The 25,160-nt window shown below is 45.6% G+C and overlaps 1 protein-coding gene and 1 long non-coding RNA gene across 5 annotated transcripts in view; one reads left to right on the top strand and one right to left on the bottom strand.

Moving 5' to 3' along the window:
- The window catches only part of MAML3 (mastermind like transcriptional coactivator 3), a 248,020-nt gene that overhangs the window by 4,877 nt on the left and 217,983 nt on the right, over positions 1 to 25,160 (bottom strand). For 2 of the 4 annotated variants that reach the window (XM_068188030.1, XM_068188033.1), the window contains exons 3-4: positions 4,019 to 4,258; positions 1,856 to 1,943 (exon numbers count right to left, since the gene is read on the bottom strand). In XM_068188030.1, coding sequence (XP_068044131.1) covers positions 1,856 to 1,943; positions 4,019 to 4,258 — 328 coding nt within the window. The remainder of the gene's footprint in view (positions 1 to 1,855; positions 1,944 to 4,018; positions 4,259 to 25,160) is intronic. The other 2 variants (XM_068188031.1, XM_068188032.1) reach the window with 2 other exon arrangements.
- LOC137472708 (uncharacterized) lies at positions 7,964 to 11,903 on the top strand. Its single transcript, XR_010998378.1, has 2 exons — positions 7,964 to 8,004; positions 8,387 to 11,903. It is a non-coding gene; the product is annotated as an uncharacterized lncRNA (long non-coding RNA).

Below are 25,160 nucleotides of genomic sequence, written 5' to 3'. Positions count from 1 at the left end.
TTCAAAACTGTACAACAGAATCTGAATGTTCTTAAATCAGCCCCTATTTGTTGTCCCTCAGTGGCAGACAACATCCCTGAACATCCATGGGGAGTGGAGACACTGGTCTCTGTTATTGATGTTGGCTTGGTTTCCATGAGAAACAGGTGGATAAAGGAAGCAACATTTCTATACATGTAATTCTATTACAGAGGATGGCTACAACTCCATTTTCTGCAGCATCACAAGCTTCTGGTGGGTGCTTTTAGCTCCAGCACACAGCTAAATGAAACATTTTGTAGCATGAAGTGAGACCATCTGCATCTCACTGGAACAGGCCACATGTAGTGGCAGCTTTTACTTTACTCATGCTATCAAACTGCTTTCTTAATGATTGGCACTGGGGTTCCCTTGATTTTTCTTAACTTAGATCAGCTCCTTTCATGATTAGAAGGTCTTTTTACGATGACTCCAGCAAGTGCTTAAGACACAGATGTTAAAATCTTAATGCATCTTTAGCTATTTTTTAATTGAAAATGGCAGTTGAAAAGCTCCAAAGGAGTCACTAACAGCAAGTGGTTCACATGCTACTTTTGTTAACTACTGTACGTGGCATAAGTGACAGGAGATCAGACAAGGAGTAGTTAAAAGAGAGATGCAACAGATTTCAAGGTTTTAGGCCACCTTCTGGTCTCATTTACACATAACCTACTGCACTGGATTACATTAATGTGACTGAAAAGTAAAAAATGGTGAACTATTTAAATTAGTTCATTTATGAAAATGAATTCCTTGCTCTGTCAGATTAGCCTAAGCTCCCTTTATTTTAAATAATACATACAAAGGCAGTGTTTCAAAGAAGCATGGAAGCATGAATGCAGGGAGTGTATGTGTGCATCTCAGTGTGCATCTCAGCTGTGCACACACACTTCTTGATTTTGGAAATGAATTATTGGGGAAAAAAGTATTTTCATACAGAACTTATGGTGCCAAAGAAAAAAATGAGGAGGTGATTAGAAGAAGCCACCGTGATATAAGCCAGCAGAAGATGTGGCTGCCTGTTCACATCCTGGGAACCAGAATAGCAATGTGAAATGTCCAGAACTGCCTCCCTTGTTTTCTGTTGCATCTACATGATATTATCATGAATATAGAGCATAAGTGTGTGTTTGTTTCATGTCTATACAGAAATCATGGTTAGTGAAGACATTCAGCTGATGTTTTTCATTTAAAAAGCTCAGAATTAACTTCTTTTCCTAAGCCAAAAGGAGTGCACTTACATTCTTCAGTTACCTGGGAGCACATCAAAATAATACTTGTGCTTTTTTTGAGGTCATTGAAAAAAATCTATATTTACATCTCAAATATTTTACTGTGTTTCCCACACCTGACATTTATCAGTCCCTTCTCCAGGTAAAGATGACCCCGCTTTTTAATTCTCTGCTTATCGAATTAGATAAAGTGAGGAATGAAAAAGGGGCAAAACCAAGATAGAGTCAGAAATGCTAGCAGGGAAAAAACCTCATAAGTGTAGAGGTCAACAAGATAAATCCATGAATGAATCCATGACATCTGGATGTTAAAGAGGCAAAACAAATGTAAAAAAAAAAGGGGGAAAAAAAGGAAAAAAATTAAAAAAAAAAAAAAGAAAAAGCAAGCAGTTTTCACTGAAGGGTGCAGAAAGGAAAATGTAAACTTAACTGAATATGCAAACTTGGACATTCCTCTTTGGTAAAATATGTAGTGCATGCAACAGCCTGTATTCCTGTTCTGCTACACTGCTTAAAACCTAGTAGTCACAAACTGCACAAGCTTTCATACATTTGCTACCTTTTGGGCACTGACTCCAAAACAGGAAAAACAATTTGATTTTTACCTTGGAATTGATTGACCTGTTGCACTGGATATGGGCTTCGCTGTTGATGCAGATGCTGCCGAGGCAAATGTGACTGCTGCTGCATCTGCTGAAAGTGAAGGACAGAAAGAAAGCAGAAGAGATGATTAATTAATTAATGGGCTGGTGGCAAAACTGCAGAACTTGCAGTGGTTTTTATCTGGTGAGGTGTTCTGGAGAGACAGGCAGAGTCATCTGGAGAGTCCTCCTCAGAGCACTTGGGCTACTCAGCACTCAGACTCTTTTTGGATCAAGAAGGAACATGCTTTGAGGCCAACATCATCACTACTTACTTACAGACATTTCATCCTGACCTCTACAGCATGAGCTTAACTGTCTTCAGGCAGAAAGGAGAGGGAAGGATGTGAACTAACTTTGCTCACCTAGGCCTAAGGGCAACTGTAGACAAACCTCAGACCTGCCAAGGTCCAGAGGTTTGTGCTCGTGGTGCAAGACTTTGCTCCACGTCTGCATTTATAACACTCAGCTGCAAGGATTACTGCATCCTGACCCAAGCACTGCAGCCTTGGAACATTCCTGAGCCAAAACAGAAATGGATTACTAAGGCACATTTCCACTTGTGCTTCAGTGAATGATATTTGAGGAGTGGTGACTGCAAAACGCTCCCTTGATCCAGACCACGTTGATCCTCTGTGGTTGTTTTCTACCAATACTTGTGAATATTTTAAAACAGAATCAAGGGCTGATTATAAAAACAGAGCTTTCAGATGATGCAGTGTACTCAGCTAAGGGCTGAAAGGGCATGTCTGGGAGCATCACCTGCAGCTGTACAAATACTGTGTCCAAAACCAATGATGTGTAACAAAGGTATGAGAATGGCAGAGATAGGAAAGAAGGAAGTACTAATCCCTGCATTCATAAGTATCAAAAAGAAAGAGGAACTCTCGTTAGGCACAAACTACCCCAAAGCTAAGAGCCTGAGGACTGTGACTTTACCATTTTTCATCTCTGAAAAGTGTGTCAGCACACTTGACAGCCTCAGCTTGGTGGTCTTTTAACAATTTTAGGCTTGCCTTCAGCATCCAAGTCAGTGGCTCTTGGCTTTATGCATTTGAATTGGCCCAATCCATAGGATGCATCACTGCATCCTCACTCTCATGCACTTGTTCATGCTTCAATCAGTTCAGGCATCTTTATCCTAAATATTTCTAGGAGCATCCTTCCGGTTCACTGAGAGTAAATTTTTCTGTTTCTCAGGAGTAGTAAGAGAAAGGGGGGGATGCAATCTGTATTTCTGTGGTTACATGGCATGCATGTGTTCTAACACAAATTTAAGCAGATGGTCTTAAGCTGTTTTTCCTTAGCAAGAGAGGAGAAGTGAAGCTTAAAGCAACTACTGACTTACCAGAGCATTATCTAAGTAACATTAGGGAGCTGCAACTTTAAACTTGGGCATGATCTTGTAGGAACTCAACAGTGTGACTTTCCACTGGCTTTTTCTTGGGCTGCTTTAAAACTACACCTGAATTAAGCACACACCACTGTTCAGACTGCATAATTTAGCATGCATATTGCAAAGCCCAGGAGTTCAGGAAGCCAGGTTATAGCTCCAATGCAGCTCTTCCACATTGCCACTGCTAGAGGTGGTTTTACTGTTCTCCCACTTCAGTCTCTGGTTCTCCCCTTGCTGCTGTCTCTCCCTTGTATGATCTAATTGCTCCTACTGGCACTCAATAAACCAGATTAAGGAATTGGTCTGGGTAAATAGCAACATTTTTCTCTAAGTCTTCTTTTAACCCATGTCCATTCTTTGTCCCAGATCACTCTGCAGCTGTGCACAGATTTTGCCAATGGAAGACCACAATTAGAGCTAGGGGAGAGGACCTGTGACCATAACTGCAGCCGAGTCTGCTTCTGCTGGACTAAATGCACCATGAGATGCCAGGTTAAGAGCTAACTTTTCCAGTGCCTAAAATCCAATCTGACTATTGGAAACACGGTTAATATTTGCCAAGCTAATGGCAGGACTGATACAGTTGCCTCTTCTTTGACAGCCACTGCTGAAACACCCTGACAGGACCCACAGAGAGAGAATTCCCAAATCTAGAAGGAAGGGCTGCTGCTGCACTGTCTGTAGTGCTCATGCTCGTCCCAGCATGCGCTGGAGACAGATGGATACCGTACCTGCTCCGCTAAGATCTGCTGCTGCTGCTGCCTCTGCTCTCGGAGAAACTGTTGTTTCTGCTGCTCCATCACATGGAGCTGCGCTCTCTGCTCGATCAGCATCTGCTTCATGATGGCTGCCTGGGGCTGGCTCCCAAGGAAGTGCCCCCCGGAGCTGGAGCCTGCGACTATGCTGCTGGAGCCCGCCGGGACAGAAGGCTGCATGGCCCCTGTGGGCCGCGACAATCCCAGCTGGTGGTCCTGTGCAAAGAGAGAGGGAATGCCTTGTTACTGGGTGCTCTACAGGCCAGGGAAATTGCAGCTCACCAAGCTGAGGAGGCACAGAGGCTGTGGGTGAATCCTGGAGCTTGGAGAAAGACCGAGCCGTGGACTGCTCCCCACAGGGAATAGGTGCCTCTTTTATCTTGGAATTCAAAGCCCCTCAGGTAAAGCAGAAGCGCTTTATAATTAATTATTAGTGAAATAATGAAGTTGTGAGCGAAGTTTTTTCATGCTTCAGAGTAATGTTTTTCTAAACTCTTTCTCCCTTCTCAAGGAAGTAAGTATATTTTCCTTTCTGTTTTCCTCTCTTCATAACAGCAGTTTAACATAGCCCCCTCCCTGGACTGAGGAGCCAAGGTGTTAGGTGCACCCAATGAATAGCGGGAGCTGGCAGCACTAATTCTTCTCCAGAACCTCGGGATTTAACTCCGTCACGCATCTATTCAAGATTTCCATCCTGCAGCACTGGACCAGCGTGTGTGGCTGGGAGGAATCAGGACAAGAGCCTTCCCTGCACACAGCCCACTCCCTCTCCACGTTCTAAATCCAGTTTGCTGCCTTTTAGTGCTGGGAAAAGCACCGACCAAAGGTGGGGAGGGAAATCCCACCCCGCGTCCCGGTGGAAGAACGGGATTAGGGCCGGGCTCAGGTGGATCCCGTCAGGGATTAGGGCCGGGCTCAGGTGGATCCCGTCAGGGATTAGGGCCGGGCTCAGGTGGATCCCGTCAGGGATTAGGGCTGGGCTCAGGTGGATCCCGTCAGGGATTAGGGCCGGGCCCAGCGGCGCCTTGGCGGCGCTGCCGCTGCCGGCAGGTGGCGCTGCTGCCCCGCGGCCCTGCCCGGGCGGAGCCGAGCGGGGCCGGCCTCTTCCCGGGGCCTGCGGGGAGCATTCCCGGGACTCACTGGGCTGCGGCCCCCGAGCCGCCACCGCCCAGTCCCAGGCTGTCCCGCAGCCAGGGCAAACGGGACTCCCGAGGGGCCCAGCTCGGCACCACGCCGCCCTTGATGCCGTATTTGAAAACCAGCGACTGCGTGCCCGGTCCCTATCTCGGGTGTTAAGAACCCGTAGAACCTCTTTAGTCATGAATAGAGACGACAGGTCCTTATTCAGGGTGGGGTTCAGATTCACCTGCCTCACGTTTGAGTTATGTCAGTCACTGTGTGATCTGGGCGTACAGAGAGGTGATCTTGCAGCACCCGCCCCAACCCAGTTAGGGAAAGGGTTAAGTTCAGTGCTGGAGTGTAGCTTGGGAAATGAGGGTCAGCCTTTCTGCATGAAGCCAGGTTTTCAAGGACCCTCCTGTGAAAATAACAAATACAATTTGTCCACATCTCTACTTTTCACTGATACTCCCTGAAGGGCTCTGCTGAAAGGCAGCTCTCCAATATTTAGGTTCTTTCCCCTTTTAACATCTATATTGGTTTGAAAGTTCTCTCCCTGTTCCTCTTTCCGCTTCTCTCCCAGTCCCATCACCCACTGCACTTTGCACTTTACAACCTGGTCAAGCACGGTCCCTGCATCATCCTAAGGACCAGGGCTGCAGCAGTGCTGGGTCTCCCCCAAGCTGGGGTCAAGGAATCACTAAGGATCCCTCAGCTGCTCCTGCACCGACCCCTTCACCCACCCCTGTCGCTGAACTCCTGCTTTCTTTGCCTTGGGGGTACACACACATTTATTGGTTGTCTCCAGCAGAGCTGATGGCAAAAGCCTTTTTCTACCACCCCCTGGCCCTCCCCCGGCTTCTGATGAAGTCATCAAGCTACCAGTTGCATAACTGATGCACAGGACTATCCTGTGTTATACTGGGATAACGGCCAACTGCTTCCATTTATAGACAAAAGCAAGGCCACGCTGCCAGATAATGGAGCCTTTGCTGCAGCCACTACAAGATGAAGGAAAAGGTTGGGGGGGGGAAACACCAGGAGCCGAAGGGCATGCTGTGAAATCCCTTGGAGCTTCCTCTGCGAGCTTCAGTGCACAGCTGCCTTTGGGGCTGCAGCCCAAGTCCTCACTGAATTGCCTTAAAAAAAAAAAAAAATCTTCCTACAGAACTCCTGTCCTGGCTCCTAATGCACACATGGGTATAGCTGAGGGACACACTCATCCCACACAGAAAGCGCTCCATTTGCTGATGAATTATGTTATAAATTAATTCTGGAGTTTAAAAGGAAGAAAGTTTTGGAAGGAGCCCCACCAGGTGACGTGAGCCCGGTGAACTGTGCAGCAGCTGAAGGAAATACGAAGATTAGCACACAGGTGTCACTTCCAGTGTTGCGTGTTTAGTCATTTAGAGGTACATCATGAAAACTTCCTGTTTCTGTTAAAGTCAGGCCTTCTTCATTTAGACCACCCTCCTGCCTAGAACATTTCTTCTCCTTTCCTTTTGTTTCATGGCAAAAGCTCTTTCCAGCTGATGATGAAGGGCCCTTCTGAGATCACTGGGAGCAGCCCTGGGTTGTGTGTCCTGAAAATAAGAGCACAGCCCAGGCAAAAAGTGTATGCAGGAAAATGCTCCCTAGCACCTGGGAGCAGAGCTCTCTCCCAGAGCTTTAGCTCTGCAGCCTGGCACTGCTGCAGTTGTCCTCCGAGGGCAGTGTGTGGAGGTGACACCTGGCTATGGGCTATGAGGCAGGGAATTGGGGATGGAGGAAGCAACACTGGCTGCCTCTTACAAGCCATGGCAGCTCCAGACCCAGAGGCAGTCTCACCACAGGAGCTGAACACCAAGTCAAGCAGCTCAGGCTAAGTGCAGCACTTTCACACTCACAGAGCTAAAAAACCAAACTAATGCAAGCTTCACTGACAACCCTCTTTGCTTCTGCTCTGCCTGACTGTTCCCTCACCCTCCTACTGCACCCTGAGTCTTCCTGCCTCTAGACTTCCTGCTCCTCCTCCCATTTCCTGCTATCCCTTTCTCCTTCCTACACCCTCTGCCCAGCCTCTGCATTTTCCTTTCTCCACCAACTGGCACTGCTGTCTCTTGCTTCGCTCTCCAGACACCCCCATCAGCACCCAGCCTGTAGCTGCATTCCGCCCATGCTGGTCTCCCCAGTGGCCCATGCGCACAGCTTGGCTCACCCTATAACTCCCAGGGATCTGCAGCAGCAAGGGGACGGCCCAGCTCTTTCCCCCAGGGCCCCGTGCTCATGTGTGCATGTGTGTACAGGGGTGCTCTGTGGGCAGGTAGTCCCTGAAGAGAGTGACACGGTGCCTTGGAAGGGGAAACACAGATTGTGTTCTCAGCTTGTGATATATGGGAAAATGGTACAATGTGATTTCTCAGTTTTTCACTCTGTCTCTTTTTAACACCACCCAAAGCCGCTGTGTGCTGCTCTCAGGCTGCAAACAGCTCTCTCCTGCTAACAGTGGCTCGAGCAGAGTCACAGGCATTCCAGTTGGGAACAGTGGTGCTGCAGCTCTGCTGCAGGGTCCTCACCGAGGGACAGGTGAAGCCAAGAGCTGGTTACATAGAGGGAGAATGGTGCCAAGGCCCCTCAGCTGTGACACAGAGCAAGTTCAAGCACAGGCTGGCCCTACCTCAGCCTCCCGGGAACCCTCCTGCCCCTGCAGCCTCAGCTGTCCATTTTTAAGGCAGCCCAGGACAGAATTAAGAGCTCAGCCCCTGGGAACAAAAGCAGGTATTGCAGGAGCCAAAGAGCTGCCTGTTCACAGAGCCAAAAAGCAGCCACTGTTTCCAAATGGTCAGCATAACACACCTGGACAGGTTTGTAGGTTTGGACAGGTACAGGGCATCAGGTAAGAGAACTTGTACAGGGATCTGACTGCTCACTTAATGCCTCCGCAGCAGTTGCCCCCTGTGGATAATCTGATCCTTAGTTAAGCAACAGGAAGATAAATCCTCTGTCCTCCCAGTGTATTTCCAGGGCTCTACTGGAGTGATGGAATACCCTGCAGGAGCTCAGAGTAACACGTGCGATATGTACAGTTCTGCACAGTAAAAGGATAACAAAGGGGAGTGGAAACAAGATTTTCCTCTTTGTCTCAAATCTTATGTGCCTCTTCTTTATCATGCAGTGATTTATTCCTTCCACATGTCATTCAATCCCCCAACTGCAGCTAAAAGCAATCACACAATTTCCTTTCAGACCAAGCAGAACAACCACCAGCTGAAGCCCCAAGCACCAGGCGGGGACACCCAAGCCTGCCCATTATCCCTCTGTGCACAGACTGATATATTTGGAGGAGCCAGCTCTGCTCCTGCTGAAGGCCAGGGGGCCAAAGTGGCACCTCAGGGAAAAGGGGGCTGTTCCGGGCAACTACTGGCAGAAATCAACAGAGGATGGATATTCCATGTCTGGGAGCAAAACGTTGCCCAACAAGCTGTGAGAAATATAGGCTGGAAAGCACAGTTGTGGATGTGTAAAACAGACAAACAAACATAATTTTCTGTGCCATTCTGTGGCATGTGAGCGAATGGATATTGAATAAAAAAGCAAATAGAAGCCAGGAGGTAACTTATCCTGCACACTGCATCAGAAGAATGACACTAGAAAAATGTATACAATCAGACATCTACATTTTAGAGTCAGAGCAGAAAAAGTAGACAAAAAAATGATTTGTGGCAGAAAATGCCTGCCAGCGAGTGACTTAAAGAGCTCAATCCATTTAGCTTACCACTAAAAGAACAGAGAGATGCTTTGACCATGGTGGATAAAAATACCTTCATGAGGGAAGAAATTCCTTAAAGAGCTCTTTTATCCAGCATAGAAGGCAAAACCAGATACAAGGACTGGAAGCTGAAGACGGATTGAAATCAGAAAGAAGAATCACATTTTCACCCTCCGATTCCATTACCCATCAGAAAGGCAGATCTCCACAATGGGATGTCTTCAAGGATGTATGCCTTTCTGGATAAACACAGCACTAGTGCAAAGGAATGGGTGTGATGTGCGAGGTGATGTACAGTGCTGATGAACAGCACTGTCTGCCCTCACAGGGCTCTGTACAGCCCTGAGCTGCTGCTGGGGACACGGGCACTGCCTGCGTGTCTCTGTGTGTGTGCGGCTAGCTGTTAAGAAGGGGGATCTCCAACCTATTACTGGGATTAAAAATATTACTCCATTTCCATACACTAGGTCACAGTAAAACATCATCCCTACCCAGTGTTTTCAGAGCAGCCTGAAAGTACATTCCTATACTCCCTCAGAAATATTTCTATTGAATTCCTTGTAATGTTGTGACTTATTGTGTCTTGCAGGGATCTTAATCCTCTCTCTAAATCAGACTGCCCACAGCAAAACCACCTTTCTCAGAATGGTACCACCTGACAGACTGAGGGAATTAAAAATCCATTAATTTCAGACTTCTGGGGGTGTTTTTTGCCTCAGAAAAAAAAATGTATAGGACAAAGGGATGGATATGCTGGTTCAAAACTCCAGCTCCAGCAGCAGGCTCAGCAGAGCAGATTGCTTCACCTATTTCTTCTGTCATCCAGCCTCAGGGAGGGGCTGTAAACCTCTCCTCTGCCCCCAGGTCCCCGGTTGCCATGGTCTTTCATACAGTATCTGAGCAAACAAGATCCCTCTGATGTTTGACACCAGACCTCTGCATGCAGCCAATTTGTTTTCCTTTCACCTCTCTTCACCTGTATCTCTCCTCCCTGTGTTTTCCATACAGTTTATTCTGCCCACAGAACTAACAGGATCTGTTAGACTTTGGTGTATTTTTGTTTTCTTCTAAGAATTTTCCAATGTCTTCCTTTCTGGTGATGACGTAGGTAACAAAGGGCTCTAAAAGAGGCAACTGTTTTTCTAGTACTGTTTAAGAGCTAAAGGCCAGCAGAAGTTTTTCTCAAAGCCTGTGAGGAGAAGGGCCTTTTCTGGCACCTCCCCATGCACCCACTTCTGCTCCAGCCCAGGGGTTCCACTCCACAAACCCTGAGCACAACAGATGGAATTCAGGAATGGAATGATGGGTTCAGGAATGTAGCATTTCAACAGAACACCACTGAACTTAACCAGCTTAATAAAACCAGCCTCATTTCCTCTTTTACAAATAACAGCTCTGGTGATCTCTCCCTTCTCTCAAGAAAGAAACCTTGGCAGAGGAAATCACTCCTGCTTTCAGTTTCATTTACCCCCACTTTCACCAGTATATCATAAGAGCATGGTATGGAGTGTAAGGGTATAATAGTTGGGTTTGTGCACTGAGAAGTATTCATTTATCTCAAATAACTCTTATCCTTGTACTTGTAATTTTAATTGGTATTATTAATTCTAGGAGAAAAAAAAAAAGTGGATCAGCTGAAATTCAAAACAAAATACCCTCTTTACATCCATGTCTTAAAAAAAAATAGGAGAATTAAGCACTGGCCTCCAGGCAAAGCTGGTGGCAGGGAGGGAAGGAGGGTGAGGATTTGAAGAAACACTGAAGTGCCCAACCTTATATTTTAGGCATATTTGAAGGCTGTAATTTTCCCACTCAAAGACTACTGCATGAAGCTGTGCCATCATGGCATTCCACAGTGTGTCCTACCACTCCGAATACAAGAGGGAACCTTCAGGGAGCAAAAGGCAGGAGGAGGGAGTTGAAAACCTGGCCCATGCCAAAGCTTTTCAATGCCACATCCCTGCTGCCTTCTCCCACAGCTGAGGGCTTCCATGGATACAAATCAGGCCCTTAAGAGGAGCTGTGACTTGCCATTTCAGTGCCAGCTCAGCTCTGTCTGGGTAGATTTCCTGGGACTTTAGAAACTGGTCCTGGAGAAAAACCAAGTGAGAGCTGAGCTCATGGAAGCCATTGGACCCTGAAGCTGGTGCTTGATAGAAATTTTCCTGCTGCAGGTTTCAGCTTAAATCAATGCCTCCTTCAAGCCCATCCTGGAGCAGGAGGGAGGAAAGCTAATGTGAAGCATAAGGATAATCACGGCTAGAGAGCTTCTGCAAGGAGGGAGAGAAGAAAAATGGAAGATGAAAGCAAGCAAATGGTTTAAACAAACACTCACACAGGGCCAATGAAAAGGGGGAAAGAGGGAAAATGGCACAATAAAAATAAATGATGTAAGAAAAGGAAAGCTTCTAAGCACACACAGGGAAAAATACGGGGCTTGGAAAAAGCAAAAGTGTAAGAAAAAGATGCTGTAATGGAGCTCTCTAGAAGTTAACACTACATTATCAGGCAGCCCCTTTCCTTCTAATGGCCCGAGCCTGTACCACATTATCACCTTGGACCCCATGGAGCTCACTGGTTGTTGAGGTATTTTGAAGAGCCTGGCTCTAGCTCACGCCTAGCAGAAGCTGCCTGAAGTCTCCTGTGGATGACTGCAGAGATTTTTTTTTTTTTTTTTACTCTAGCTGGAATTTTTTTAAACTTCCTTTTCGTTGTTTTTTTTGAGCATAAACAAAAGGTATTTTTTTCCACACTTAAAGGTGTTTTTCAGATCATTTTCTCTGTGCTGTGATAAACTAAATCTTTCATTTTTAGAAATTCCAACTTGGCACTTGTGTTGCTCCTCAGTAAGCAGTGTGTAATTTGCCAAGCCTGAAAGGATCCTGGCTGAGAAATAAACACAGTGGGCCATATGCTCTCCTTCCCATATGCAGAAGACACCTTACCTCAGAAATTGGGAAGAAGCTGCAGTCACCCCCATGGTGTTGCTTCTGCTGCGGGAAAAAAAAAAAAAAAAAAAAAAAAAAAAAATCTCCACAGAAAAATGTATGGCAAAGGCTTTCACAAAGTAGCCCTGTTCCTGCATGGCTCCAGGGACCTGTCCTGCGCTGTGCCTGATTCTGTGACTGGTCTCTGGCCTGGCAGGAATGAGGGAAGGGGTCAGGCAGCCTGTCCCTGGTGTTTGCAGTACAACTGCACTGTCTTCCTGGGTATTTCCCAGCACAGCTTCTTTCTCTTCTTCCTCATTCACACCGTGCCCTCAGGAGAGGGAGATCACACACCAGCAGGGTCAAGGGAAGTGAGGACTTCCTTCTGCTCTGTGCCCATACAGGACACAGAGGGAGAGTGTACCTTGGATACACAGTAACTCAGATCCCTGGTGGGCTCCAGCAGATTATGAGTGGGACTGATAAAGGCATTGGTGCTTATGAAGAATGTTCATCTGTTGTCACCAGAGGACACAAGGAAAAACGACGCACCACAGCTTTGGTCACCATGAAGAGACTAATTTATTTTTTCTGACTCCAATCATTTATAGTTCTCAAAAGGTGCCAGTGGATTGGAAGGTGAACGTGCCACCTCTCCAACGACACTGGACAAACTACCAGTCTATCAAATTTCTCCGCCTCTATGAAAGAATGCAAAACAATAGGTTATTTACAGAAAATTGCGTGAGAAAGTTCTCTACAAGAATGTAAATTCAGAAGGCTTTAGAAAATCCTAAGAAATCAGGGCGACAATCTGTACCTATTCATGCATAAATTCCACGATCTTCCTCTGCCTGACAGTGACTTCAAAGAGCTGGAATAACTCCCTTGCCTTGTTTGAATGTGCTTGTCTTTGCAGCCCCTCTGGAGGTGGGACTTCCATCTCAAATCAAGAGCCAAATATTTCCATAAGGTAGCCAGCAGACCCAAGGGAAGTGGTCCAGTTGCCTGGCAAAGCAACGGAATCTTTGCTGTGGTTTCACACAATTAGCTGCTGATAAATCAAGCTGGTTGGGATGGCACAACCAGGTGTAGGATTTCATTAGCTAGTTCTTTTAACATCCTTGAATCCAAGCAATCCAGATCACCTAGTTCCAGCACTTGAAACTCTTTTGATTTTTCCTCCCTCTTGGATGCTGTTTTTGCGTTTCCATTAGCCACCTGGCCTTTACTTTGACACAGTCATCTTACTCTTACTGAAAACTGAGATAAGGCATTCTGATTTGGGCTATGCCTAGCTTGTCTTAAACCTCAACATGTCCCATACTGTATGGCTCCCTCTGTTTATATGACTAAGGAAAACCTCACAATTGAATTGATTTCCTATGCAAGGCCTAACTCAGCTCAAGTTTTAGAAGAACTGACTTTTTCCCTAGACTTCCAGGTCTCTAAGGAATAGCTTGCTTTGCTGATCAAGCCTTTATTAATGCTATCTGAGGCTTTCTAGATGGCCTTGACACCTCTTAAGCCTTACATTTCCTCTTTCTTTTTTTTTTTCCCCTCCCTCCACAACATGAATACTTTTTCTGCCTCCTTCTATGCTGCCATCTTTCTAATGCCTACTTATCTTTGCCATCTAAACTAGTCCTCCCAGTGCAACCCCAGCTGCCTTTTTGCAGCCTTGGACTCACTTCTGAAGCCCTGCCTTTACTGGAGACAGGTCTTTGCACAGGATTGTGTTGATCTCTCCCATGACAGACTTAAAGCAAGCCATGATCTCTCTTTACCCTCACTTCCCATCCTGCCCAGCTCTCTTCTCCTGGTCACAGAGGAAGCGGCCTCATCAGTGGTCCCCAGCCCTTATTCTTGCCCTGGCAACCTCACTGGGTCCTCTCTTCTCATCTCTCTTGCCCTCATCTGCCTTCTCCTTTTTTATATCTCACTCTCCTCTTGCTCTTTCCCATTGCAGCACAAACACGCTTTATCTTCATGCTTAAAAAAAAAATCCAAACAACCTTTGACTCCTAGTGACTCTCCAGCTCTCACTCTATCTCTTTTCACTGTCAGCTCTAAGCTTATTGAGTCTGCTGCTGCTGATTTTTATGATTTAGACTGAGTTTAGGCTCCATCTCCAACAGATTCTTCTTCAAACAGGCTTTCACATCTTTCCTGTCACAGAACCAGAATCAGAGAGTTTCTAATTTTCTTTGTCTGGCTGCAGCTCTGCACTCCGCCAGGCTCTCTGTCATAGCCTGTCAGCTCCTTCTGGAAATCTGGTCCTCCTATCCCAGTGCTCCTACTTGACTCCAACACCTTCCTTTTCTTGCTCAGGGTTACTCAGACTAGTTCATCACTGCTCACCCTCCCACCTGCTGCTGTTCTTTGGCTCTGTGTGCTCCTTCCTTGTTTCCTTTCCTTCTCCCTCGGGTCTCAGAGTAAGTTCTCCCTCTGTACACATTCAGGAACCTTCTCTGAACCAGTGACCTGCCTCTCTGTCCCTGGCCACTTCCCATCTGTTCTGACTAAATTCATGCCCTGCCTCTGGGATTATCTTGTGGATATCTGTCAGCTCAAGCTCAAAGTAGGCTCCCATCTTACTCCCTAGGCCTGCTGTCCTTCCTGTTCCTTCAGTCCCCGTGGCCTGGCTGTCACTCAGTCCATGGCCTTGTTGTTATCTGTGCTCCCATGCTCTGTGCAGTCCCACAGGCAGGCTCCCATTGCCTCACATCCTGACACTTGCAATCTTACCCTGCTTGTAGACTGCCCAAGTTCTGCCGTCCTGCTCATTTTTTTTGCCAGTCATCCTGCCTGTGCCATCTCTCTCCTTGTGGCCCTCTCTTCTATTCCCTTTACTCTGGATTTCCACACCCTTCCCTGCTCTCAAATTCAGCTGCAGCATATGCCACCACGCACACCATCTCTTTCACTGCTGAGACTTTCTGTCACCCCATCACAACCCACTCTTTTCCACATGTTACATTTTAGCTGTAAGTGCCTTCATCCTTTCCTCCCTGCTGGATCTCATTCTTGGGAGGAGACTCTCAAGATCACACAAATCTGACCCTGAACCGTGCCCCAGTATAGTTATATTTGTAGAAGTTTCTGTCTCCATGATGTCCAGAAGTCTTCTGTTTCCTTGTACTCCCTGGTGTGTTTGTCTCCCTGCATTATCTCTTATCTTACTCTTAGGTTAGAAGTATTTGTGGGGAAGGAAACATATTTACATCCTGCATCTGAAGAGAGCCCAGAACAATGAGACTCCTAAACTGGGACTATGGCTCAGAGGTGCAATAAATAGTGTGACAAATCCAACTTCAATCTGCATACAGCTAAATACACTATTTTATATTCTGTAGGTGTGAAAACACCATTATTTCCGTGTGCCCTTGCTTCACTACTTCTTCTCTTAAAGAACATAATATAAGGATGAGCTATCATGTGCTGAAAAAGCCAGGAAATGTTAAGTTACAGTTCCCATGGCAATTGCAACTCAGCCCCCTCCTGTGCCGTACAAAGGTTATCACCATGTACAATAACAGGGGATGCTGAACACATGCAAAGTGACCAAATTACTGTTGTGGCAGATAACCAGGTCTTTGAACTTCTGTGCAGGTAAAATCTTAGGCATTTACTGGACTTTTAGCATTTAAGTCTGGAAATGTGAAGTCCAATACGCTATAAATAAAAGTCAGAATTATGTTGTATAGCAAGTAGCTGGTGCTGGCTTAGAGTCCTCTTTGAAAAGATACAGCTAATGGCAATAAGAAATATTTTCATTATTTTATGAGCTCTGGTAGCTGTCAACTGAGAGAGGAATCTGCCGATCAGAGAAATCTGGGGAGACATCAGTGTGTCAGAACAAGTGAAAAGACTTGACACAGAAGGCACATTTTTGTTGAGCAATTTGCATTAGCACTTCTGGACAATTCTACATTTCACATGCAATTCACAAACCAACAGCAGCATTGCTAATTGGTGCAGTTGCCAGTCAACTCTGGTGCCTTGTTTGAGCTATCACTAACGGGAATGAGGACTACAGTCTTTCTTCAGAAAAAAATGCAGCAATTATTTTCCAGACTTTGAGTTGCGTTCCCCCTGCCCCCACTTTCATCCTTGTAATTTCATTATCTCAGTAACTTTAAAAGGGCATGGAATAGAAAAATGCAAATCTCAGAAAAGTCCTGCTGGAGTTATTAATTAAAAACGCCACTGTTTGCAAAGAATGATGCCCTTCATTAATACAACCTGCCATCACTGTGAATTTGACCATGTCTCAGGGTCCCAATGCAAAGCTGTTTGTGTATCTGAAAAAAGCCCCAGTAAGTGGCAAAGCACTGGTGACTCAAATCCCAGTCAGCAAACCAAGGCCAGGCTCTGCAAAAATCTAAATTGCTGATGGAATGACAGAATCTCTCTGCTCCCTCTTAGGTGATATTAGAAGTTATTTAACTGAAAACAAGGCAGATCTCCCATCCATCATTCTTTATCCTTTGTAAAGTTGAGTCTCCTGAGAAAAAGAAAAAGCATCCATAATGCAGCTATTACCACTGCTCAGAATGCTCAGGCAGCTGCGGCTCAGCTGAGGAAGGTTTGGCTGACTCATTTTTGTAAGTTAGATGGCTATTTTTAGGGAACATTTCCTTTAGGTTCCTACAGTGCAAAATCCAAAGGAGCTAATGACATTGGCAGGTGCCTAGGTTGTCGGTGACCTCTTCTAGCTGAGCATTCACATTTCCTTACTCCTTTTTTTCATAATGTATAGTGAAAAAGGAAGCAACCTACAATTAAAGATCTTCCAAAGCAGCTTTGATACCTTTTCTATTCAAATGCTCCACGAGAAACCAATGTGCAATAGCAAAAAATGGAACAGCACGAAAAAAACTATACAGATGTACCTAGAGCTAAATAAATCTAAATCCGAAGAACTTGGTGCTAATGGCGTATTTTGGTTGCTTCTCTATGGATGAATAAGTATCTGTGATGCACTTGCATTCTGACCCTGATCTTTCTGCAGCTGCAAGAATCCCATCTTCTTTCTTGCTTCCCTTGAAATCTTCTTTGCTGCACCCTAAGGGTCCAGCCTGACTGTTGTAGAAGTCACTAGCAAAAGCCACACCTTCTCCGCATCTCCCAGCTGTGCTCTCCTCAGAAGGAATAAGAAAAGCTACGGTAAAGCCAGGAACTCCCAATCATGATCACGAGAGGTCTGTCCTGGACACTGATGCTGCTTTATTTTCTGCAGTGAAGCACAAAGCAGGTTGTTGGGCAAACTCCTGTAGTACAACTTTCTGGTGTAAGTACCTCTACTTGGGCCTCCTTCTGCTACACACCTGTGTTACTGGCACAGCAGTCACTTTTCCCTGCAACTAAATCCTGATTTGGAGGCCAAATTATTCTGAGTCTGACTGCACATTCTTGGTAATCAGTGCTATGCACACCCCGTGCTCCCCAGGCTCAATCAGTGGGTATTTGGGGAAGCAGGGGCTGGGAGCTCTGTGTGTGCCCTGTCCCAAACCAGGGTCCCTCTCTGAGCATCCCACCAGTGTCCACTTGGTGAACCATGGAAAAAGGGAGGCTCTGAAATCCCCAGTGATATGGGTTGCCTCCTTCCTTCCAGCTACTTCATCCTTTGTCTGCACTCAAAAGACTTTGCCCAGAGAGCTGATACCTCAAATCTTTCACAAAGCAAAGCCAGCAGTGGCTTTGTGAAACCACAGGCTGTACTTCCCAATGACAGAGCAGGGCTCCAATTTACCAACACATGGTGTGGCTGTCAGCTGTGAGTCTACAAAAACTGCAGAAGAGAGCTTTGGATCTCTTAATACCTTATTTCTGATATGTGGAGGGACTGGGGAGTTTGCAGCTTCCCACCTGCTTAAATATAATTCACTACAAAATATCAAGCAGATGCATTCAGTCCTTTGTAGACGTATCATTACCTTATGTGTTCATGTAACACACATCTGTAGCATGCTGGCAGTACACCTAGTTGGATGTGTGGGAGATTCCTAGGTTCAAAGTCTCCAGTGTTTCTTTTGTTCTCTAATGAATCCTTCTTTTGTTTAGCTCCACCTCCCCTTAGGTTGTAGCTGTAACTCTGTCATTAGCATCTGAATTTTTTTTTCCTCCAAAACTACCTACAACACTGCAGTAGACTGGGTACCTAGTAGGAAACACCTAAATGAATCACAATTCTTACTTCAGACAGGTTTAACAGGTCTGGGTCACTTTTCAGCAGCACTGTTGCTTCATTAGCAAACTTGTTAACCAAATATTCCCCCTAACACCATGTGAGGTGAGATTCCTGTGCTATATTCAAGCTGGTAAGCTGAGTTAATTATGTTTCAAATAAAAGATGCACTCATCACTATGAGGAGTGTCACAATTTTTGTGAGTCTCTGAAGACTTTCATCTGCTTCTTAGTGTCCAAAAATCAAAGCACTCACGCATCTCCATGGTAGCATCTCCTGATAATGTTGACCTGTATCCTTTGGGTGCAAACATTTTGTTGAATTTTCACTGGATTTCAACCTAATTACCCCATACCTGATTTTCCAGATATTATGTATGAAAACACACATGTAAGAATGAGATATCTCTGGCATGCAGAATGGCAGCTGTGGTGTCCATCAGAATCACCATCCATCTTGGTGCTGGCATCTTTCTGGGCTTCACCAAAAGCTACCCACCAGTTCTGGGGAACAAGCAGCTGAAGATGCTACTAAGGATTTACTACCAGAGAGAGGCACAAAGACAGAAAGTCTTTGCCCATTTGGCTGTGAATGAAATGCAGTGGGGGTTTTACTTTTAGAAAAATGCCAACTTTATATCCACTGAGTTACTGTGCTGACGCAGTGGGCTGAGTCCAGATCTTTCCAAAGTTGCCAGGCCTCTTCTCCAAGACATCCTAGGGTCTGCCAGATATGGCCAATGCTCAGGGTGTGATCTGGGGCATTTCCTCTGTGAGAAATCTGGCGGTCAGGCAGGAAGGCCACACCACTGGTGGAAGTGTTGGGACTCTCCAGTGCTGTGCTGCTTTTACATGTCATGGGCATCTCTGCCAACTCAAGCACAGTGCTCGCACTTCCATGTCCTGCAGCCAGAATACCTGTGCACCCTCGTAAGGCAGTTCAGCTGTATAAAAAGGATTTGGATTCTTAGCACGATGACACATGTCTAACTTTGCCAGACATCTCCAAACTGTAACAGTCATCAGACTTCAGTGTTCAGTTTGTCACTGCAAAAACATTGGCTCTTTAACTAGCACAACACATCAGCAATGTGCATTGTTGCCCTATACTCATCAACCAGAAGTATTATTTTTGTTTAACTGTAGAGTGGCATGTTTTCTTTGCTGGCTTCCTTCCAAATTATTCTGTTACTCTGAGCTGAGGTAGTAGTGCGTGTTTTTACTGCTTACACAGAGACATTTCTCTCTTAACAGATATAAACACACCGTTGCCTGAAAAAGGCACGGTGATAATGCTCAGGAAGAAAACCCCAAGCATAAGTAAACCTCATTCTTCCTCTCCCTGACATTTCAGAAACAATCCTTCAGCAAACTCCAGCTGCTTTGGCTAGCCACTAAAAACAGTAAAGATGCAAGCCAAGGCAGAGCCACAAGCCTTCAAAAGCTGCTGGGGGAAGCGGTACAGGAAGCTCGTGGAGTGGCCCTGTCTTCCTGCTGTTTGTCCTCACAGCAGACTGTGAACCTCGGTCCTGTAGCTCTCCACAGTGACTGCAAGTGCAGTGACAGTCATAGTTGTCACCTGGAAGCACTTCAGGTGCTTCCTTTTGAAAACCAAACATCTCCACACTCACACAGAGAAAAAAAAAGCCACATGCATATGCAGAGGATGAAAGCTGCTGTGTCTTCAGTAGGTGCTGGGCATGGACACAGCTGTTTGCAGGAGAAAATGACTGAAGATTTATAATGGCAAAATCAAGGTGCACAACCTGAAGGACTAATTAGCTATATTTCATTCCCACAAAATATTTCCTTATGATCTAAATTGTGTGGCAGTAATTTGGCAGTTTGGTGATTGTATGTGAAACAAACAATGTATGTGTCTCATTTCCAGGTTTTTACTGTTCTTATCCCTCACTAAACTCGGACTGCTTCAAAATTGACTTTCTCAACTTTCTTTAAGGCTGTGGCCTTATAAAAGTGAAAACCTACAACATTGTTTTGCAGCCAAAGTCTGCCTGGAGGGTAAAAACCTTCCTCTGCAATGGTCACACGGCATTTTCTAGAGGTGTACAAACGATAAACACAGAGAAGTCCAAAGATTGGTTAAATACCAAAACAAACTTAATTGCCTAATTAATTGAACTAGACCTCACCTCCTCCAGAATGACTCAACCTGTTCAGCACTGGAAAAGGCTGGTGTTGACACTGCCCCTGTTTGTCCGGCTGCATATCAGCTCAGGAAAGTATATTTAGCTCCAGGGCTCTTGCAGGATTGCATCTCGCAGCTCTGCAGGAAATCTCTGGAGTCAGAGCTAAAGATATCATTGCACACTTGGAAATTCATGGCCAGCTGTAAAAGTGGGGCTTCAGTGGTGGTCAGAGTGCTCAACAGCCTCCTTTCAAATGAGTGAGAAGGATGAATAAAACACTTCACTGTGCTGGGTTCACGGCAGGCAGGGTGACCCAAAATAGCAACAGCTATCTCTTGCTGGGATAAGGCTGAATTGATACATCCTGTTCCCAATCCCATGCTCATGAGTAGATGGGAAGGGGAGAAGTCTGAGGAGAGAGAACTGGAGACTAGTGCTGAACAAGCACACAGAGATTTTTTTTCTTCCTCCTCTGAAGCTTTCAGAAATTTTAAGAGTTGTCAGATCCATTTCAAGAGAGAGAAACCATAAAAGAGAACACACATCTAACACAGGCTTTCTTTTCCATAAAGAGTATCTTCACATGGATTGTGGAAACAAATTCCAGGGCAAGTGTACAGACAGAGAATCCCGTCAAATTCTTGTCCCTGATGTTTTTAAATGGCATTTTGCCCAGTGCTGTCATGGTTCCTGAACAACCTGTCCAGCACTGGGCAAGCACAGGGCACCTTGGCCACAGTCTCACCTACTGCCTCGGTCTTGGAGAAGGATCAGGCCCCTTGACTTCACCACAGTTAAGGCATGAATACAACACAGAACCTTTCCCTACTGAGATAATGAAAAAGCAGGATGCAAAACCAGCTCCTAGTTTCTGTTAATAAGTGCTTTCTTACTCTATCTTGTAATTTTTTCTCAAGTGATGGCTAGCTGACTGTTTCCATTTCATCTCAGCTTTGGGAATGCTCTGTACTGTCCAAGTAATTCCAGTCAGCCAGAGCACACCTCTCTTTGCTCTGTGTGCTTATGAAGCAAGATCAAAAAGGAGTAAATGTAAACAAGTTGTCCCTCCTTGAAGAGCTCCTTGGGATCCAGAGTATTCTGTCAATAGCAGTGTAAGTAATACTGCGGCCTTAGGGTCCTGCACTCTGTTGACACGGGAAAAGAAAAGGAACTTATTTCAGAATCTTATTTAGATCAACCTATTTTCTTTCAGGCAAAAAGCCTAGGGTGCCACCTTGCCTACAACTAACTGGTCTCCAAGAACAGATAAATTTCAGACAGGTCATTAGCTGGTGGAAAGAGGGCAGGTAGGTGTATGCAGCTTTAGGAAGTGTGCAGGATATGTTTTTATTAACCCTACACAGGAGAAGATGTTATAAGACTTTTTTTTGGCAGTCTGATATATTCACAATGCAGATTTTGGACAAATCACTACTGTGCCTGATGCCTTAGCATCTCCACCCCTAAAGAACAGCGACAGTTCCTCTGATTCCAACAAACTGCCCCAACCCCAGCAAAGCAACAGGATCTAGGGAGCAACAGTGCCAGCATGCTTTAGTTACACTCTCGGATAAAACATTTTCTCCAAATTACAGCTCAGAATTGTATTTCTTGTCTGCATGCATCTAAACAAATCAACTGGGAAAAAAAGCCTTCCTCCAGACTCAAGAAAGAAAATTAATTTCTCTATCCTATGTGATTTCTACTTCCTTTGAGCAACATCACTAAAAACATAGCTTAAGGAGAAGGCAGAAGGACAACAGGATTCTTGGCTAAAACTGAGGGATTTTCCGTGGCCCAGGCACTTCCAGCTTCTGTGGATTCTGAGACAAACATCTCCTTCTATCTTTCAGGGTGAGATGGAGCAGCAGAGCCCCATGAATTCATCATGGTGGTAGGGAGCTGACAGCTGTGTGTTCCCCCTTCAGTAAACTGCTTCCCCTTTGTCAGGTGTCACTTGAGTGCTGCATAATACCAGGCACACACCCGGCCCCTCCTTATGGGCACCTCTGCCATGCCACAGCGAGGCTCAGTCGCTTTCGGAAGATTTAAGGGAGGATGTGGAGGTAAGGGCCAAGGCTGGCCGTGGTTGCTACTCTGGGCTGCTTTCGGCAGCACTGATGGCTGTGGTGGTGTCTCTCAGGCTGTGCTACACCACCAGCACTCACTCACTGCTGTGTCCACTGGAAGCAAGGTTTAGTGAACAGGAGACCCCCCCCCACAAGCCTGGAGTAACCCCAGAGATTACCCATGAGGGGAAGAACTGAGGGAGGTATGGAACCCTTCTGCACCAAGGCTCTGGTCCAGCTGCCAGAGCATGTTCCAGGGTACGAGGCTGCTCAGCAGCCTGCTCTCCTGGGGTGGCTCTTCAGCATGGTGACAGCTCTGCAGAGCAATGCACCATGCTCCCAAAAAGTTGCCATGCCAGGTCATGACCTAAGTGGCAGACAATGGGAGTGGAGCCACAATCCCCCGACTATGCACCACATGCTTAGAGTGCAAAACCTGCTTTCGGTACTTAACTGCTTTGGTGAAGCTGTCTACACCTTCTATTATGCAATCTGCTTTGAGCTAGAAAGGCTCTCCTTGCACAATCCCGGCATTTCAGACCTGCATTGCCAGCAGTGCTCTCTAAGGGCAGTGTTTAGAGAAGTGTCACGTACCAACGACGGAATCACAGAAGGCAGTGATGGAGAAGATCAGCTAGCCCGTCTCTCAGCTCCCATGAGGACCTTTTAGTCCAACACACTGGAATTACTGTAACGAGAAAATCTTGCAGCACATCAGTGCTCCTTAACAAACAACAAAAAGCCTGGGAAGAGGAGGTGATCAAGAAGTTTGCGATATATGCCCATTAGCAGACAGGTCCTTCTAGAGATGGCCTGGAGAGTGCTCTTGTTAAAAGCCAATTGGATGAGTGACATTTAAAAAAAAAAAAGGGATACATGTGTCACTTTTCCACAGCTTCCCCCTGGCTCAGTTCAGACAATTATGGCATAACTACCAGGGTTAAGCTGAAGCCTTCCACTGTGTCAGAGTATAAGATAGAGAGGGACACTGTCAACCTCTTTGAGTATTGAAATCTCATTTGCAGGAAGGGAAGGCATCCTCTGCCAGCTCTTTCTTTCACATCTGAAAGAAGAAACTCAAAGTCGGTACAAAGGAAAAATGTGGTGGGTGTTTTTTCCCAATAGCCTTTACCTGTGGTCTTTCATTCACATGGCTGCTGGGAGAGGAGCCTCCTTAGAGGCTCTCTGGAGTAAAACTGCCTTGCCATTTCACAAAAGGGGAATGTTGTCTTCCCTACACGCCTCCTCCTGATGAGCTTCATCAGAAGCTTTCCAAGCTAGTTTCTGTCAGAGCCACCAACAAGCCACAAGCCTGCTGGGTCCCAGCCCAAGGAGGGGGTGACATGCCAGCGGGTACAGGCTGCACTGGCAGTGAAACCAAATCCCTGCAAGGTGCTACTTGACCACCCTCCCTGACGCTGCCACTTGGCACTGAGAGGAAATCTGGGAGCTTAACTTTAACCAGAGATGCCTACTCAGGCATCAGATACCTCTGAGTTTCAGTCAGCTCCAAAGTGCTGCTTAGGCTTGGCAAACACATCCCAACGGGAAGGTGAGAGGATAGGTAAGAAAGTGATCCGCAAGCTTCCACAGCCTGGGAGTGAAATGCCCTATTTACAGTACTGAAGGGGATAAGAAAGTGGTCAGGCTTCTAATGAGTTGTGCCATACAATCAACATCAAGCTGTAAATACCACTGGAAGATGCATCTCCCTGGCAATCACTCCTTCTGCAAGAAACTTGCAGAATGACAGGATGCTCCTGGTTTCTGGAGTGCTGCAAATCTCTGTGCTGGAGCTCTCTTATGTCTCAAAATCAGGAACTCATCTTGCCTTTCTCCACCAGAGAGTTAAGGACACAAAGTACACCTGCAGCTGGTTCTGCTCCAGATGTGAAACTTTACATCCATGGAGTAAAAAAAAAAAAAAAATACAAATAAAAAAAATATAAGAGCTGTAGTGAGACATTCAATCATCTGTCTCTAGGAATCCAGGTCTTGGGACAAAAACCAACAGACAAAATCCCACAGTGTAACAACATTACCACTTGACTTATACATGGCCAGATTCCAAAAAGAATAAACAGAAGAGACACCATTTTCCCTGAAGGCAGAAACTTAAAGAAAAATAATTTAGAAATTCATTAAATTTATTTCTGGAGTTGCCAGTGTAACAAAATATTATGATGGCATTTAGTTATGTTCAGATTGGAAAATAGGTTTTGCTTCTTGCTTAATACCCATTTCCTAAGGCTTTTCCCCCCAGAGTTTAAGTGGCTATCTGGAGCACTACAAACAAAGAAATACAAGATGCACCAGCCCTTTGCTTGCCCAGAAACCATTATGAGATCCTGAACGTATTTTACAGCGGGGATAATATTGTCAGTGTGTTGTGACACGTGCAGAGCGTTACTGCTTCTTCCACACACGTCTCATTGCTTTCAGAGCAAAATTTGTTCTTGGATGCTTGCAGAGAGACCATGCCAAAATCAATGGATATGCTTGTACACTTTCAAATATCAGGTTTTGGCTTCCTGGGGCAAAAGTTTTTGTTGTTGTTTGGTTTTCAGCAAAGACCTCTTTGCAAAGGCACAGGGAACCACCCTTCTGCAAAACAACAAATTATGAGTGTTTCCTCAACCACACACATGCTCTGTGGAAACTTAAGAAGATTCATTTGGGAAAGCAGGGATGGACTGCACCAAGTTCTGGAAGGAAGTGTTTATTTCTTATTTTTCTAAATGTTAAATGATCTGCCTTTCCTCCAGGCCATGGTACACATTGCATAGCTTTAGCTTTAATTGCTGTCCACATACATCTCTGCTTGTGAGGTTCACGTGATTACCTCACTTCATGCAGTATATCCCAGATTTCACATCATAGGAGATGTGGCAAGAAGCAGTAATCCTTCATGAAGA

This window comes from Anomalospiza imberbis, chromosome 4 (assembly GCF_031753505.1).
Source record: "Anomalospiza imberbis isolate Cuckoo-Finch-1a 21T00152 chromosome 4, ASM3175350v1, whole genome shotgun sequence".
NCBI classification, from domain to species: Eukaryota; Metazoa; Chordata; class Aves; order Passeriformes; family Viduidae; genus Anomalospiza; species Anomalospiza imberbis.
The sequence above is the reverse complement of the archived record's forward strand: the minus strand, read 5'-3'. Positions and strand labels throughout refer to the sequence as shown.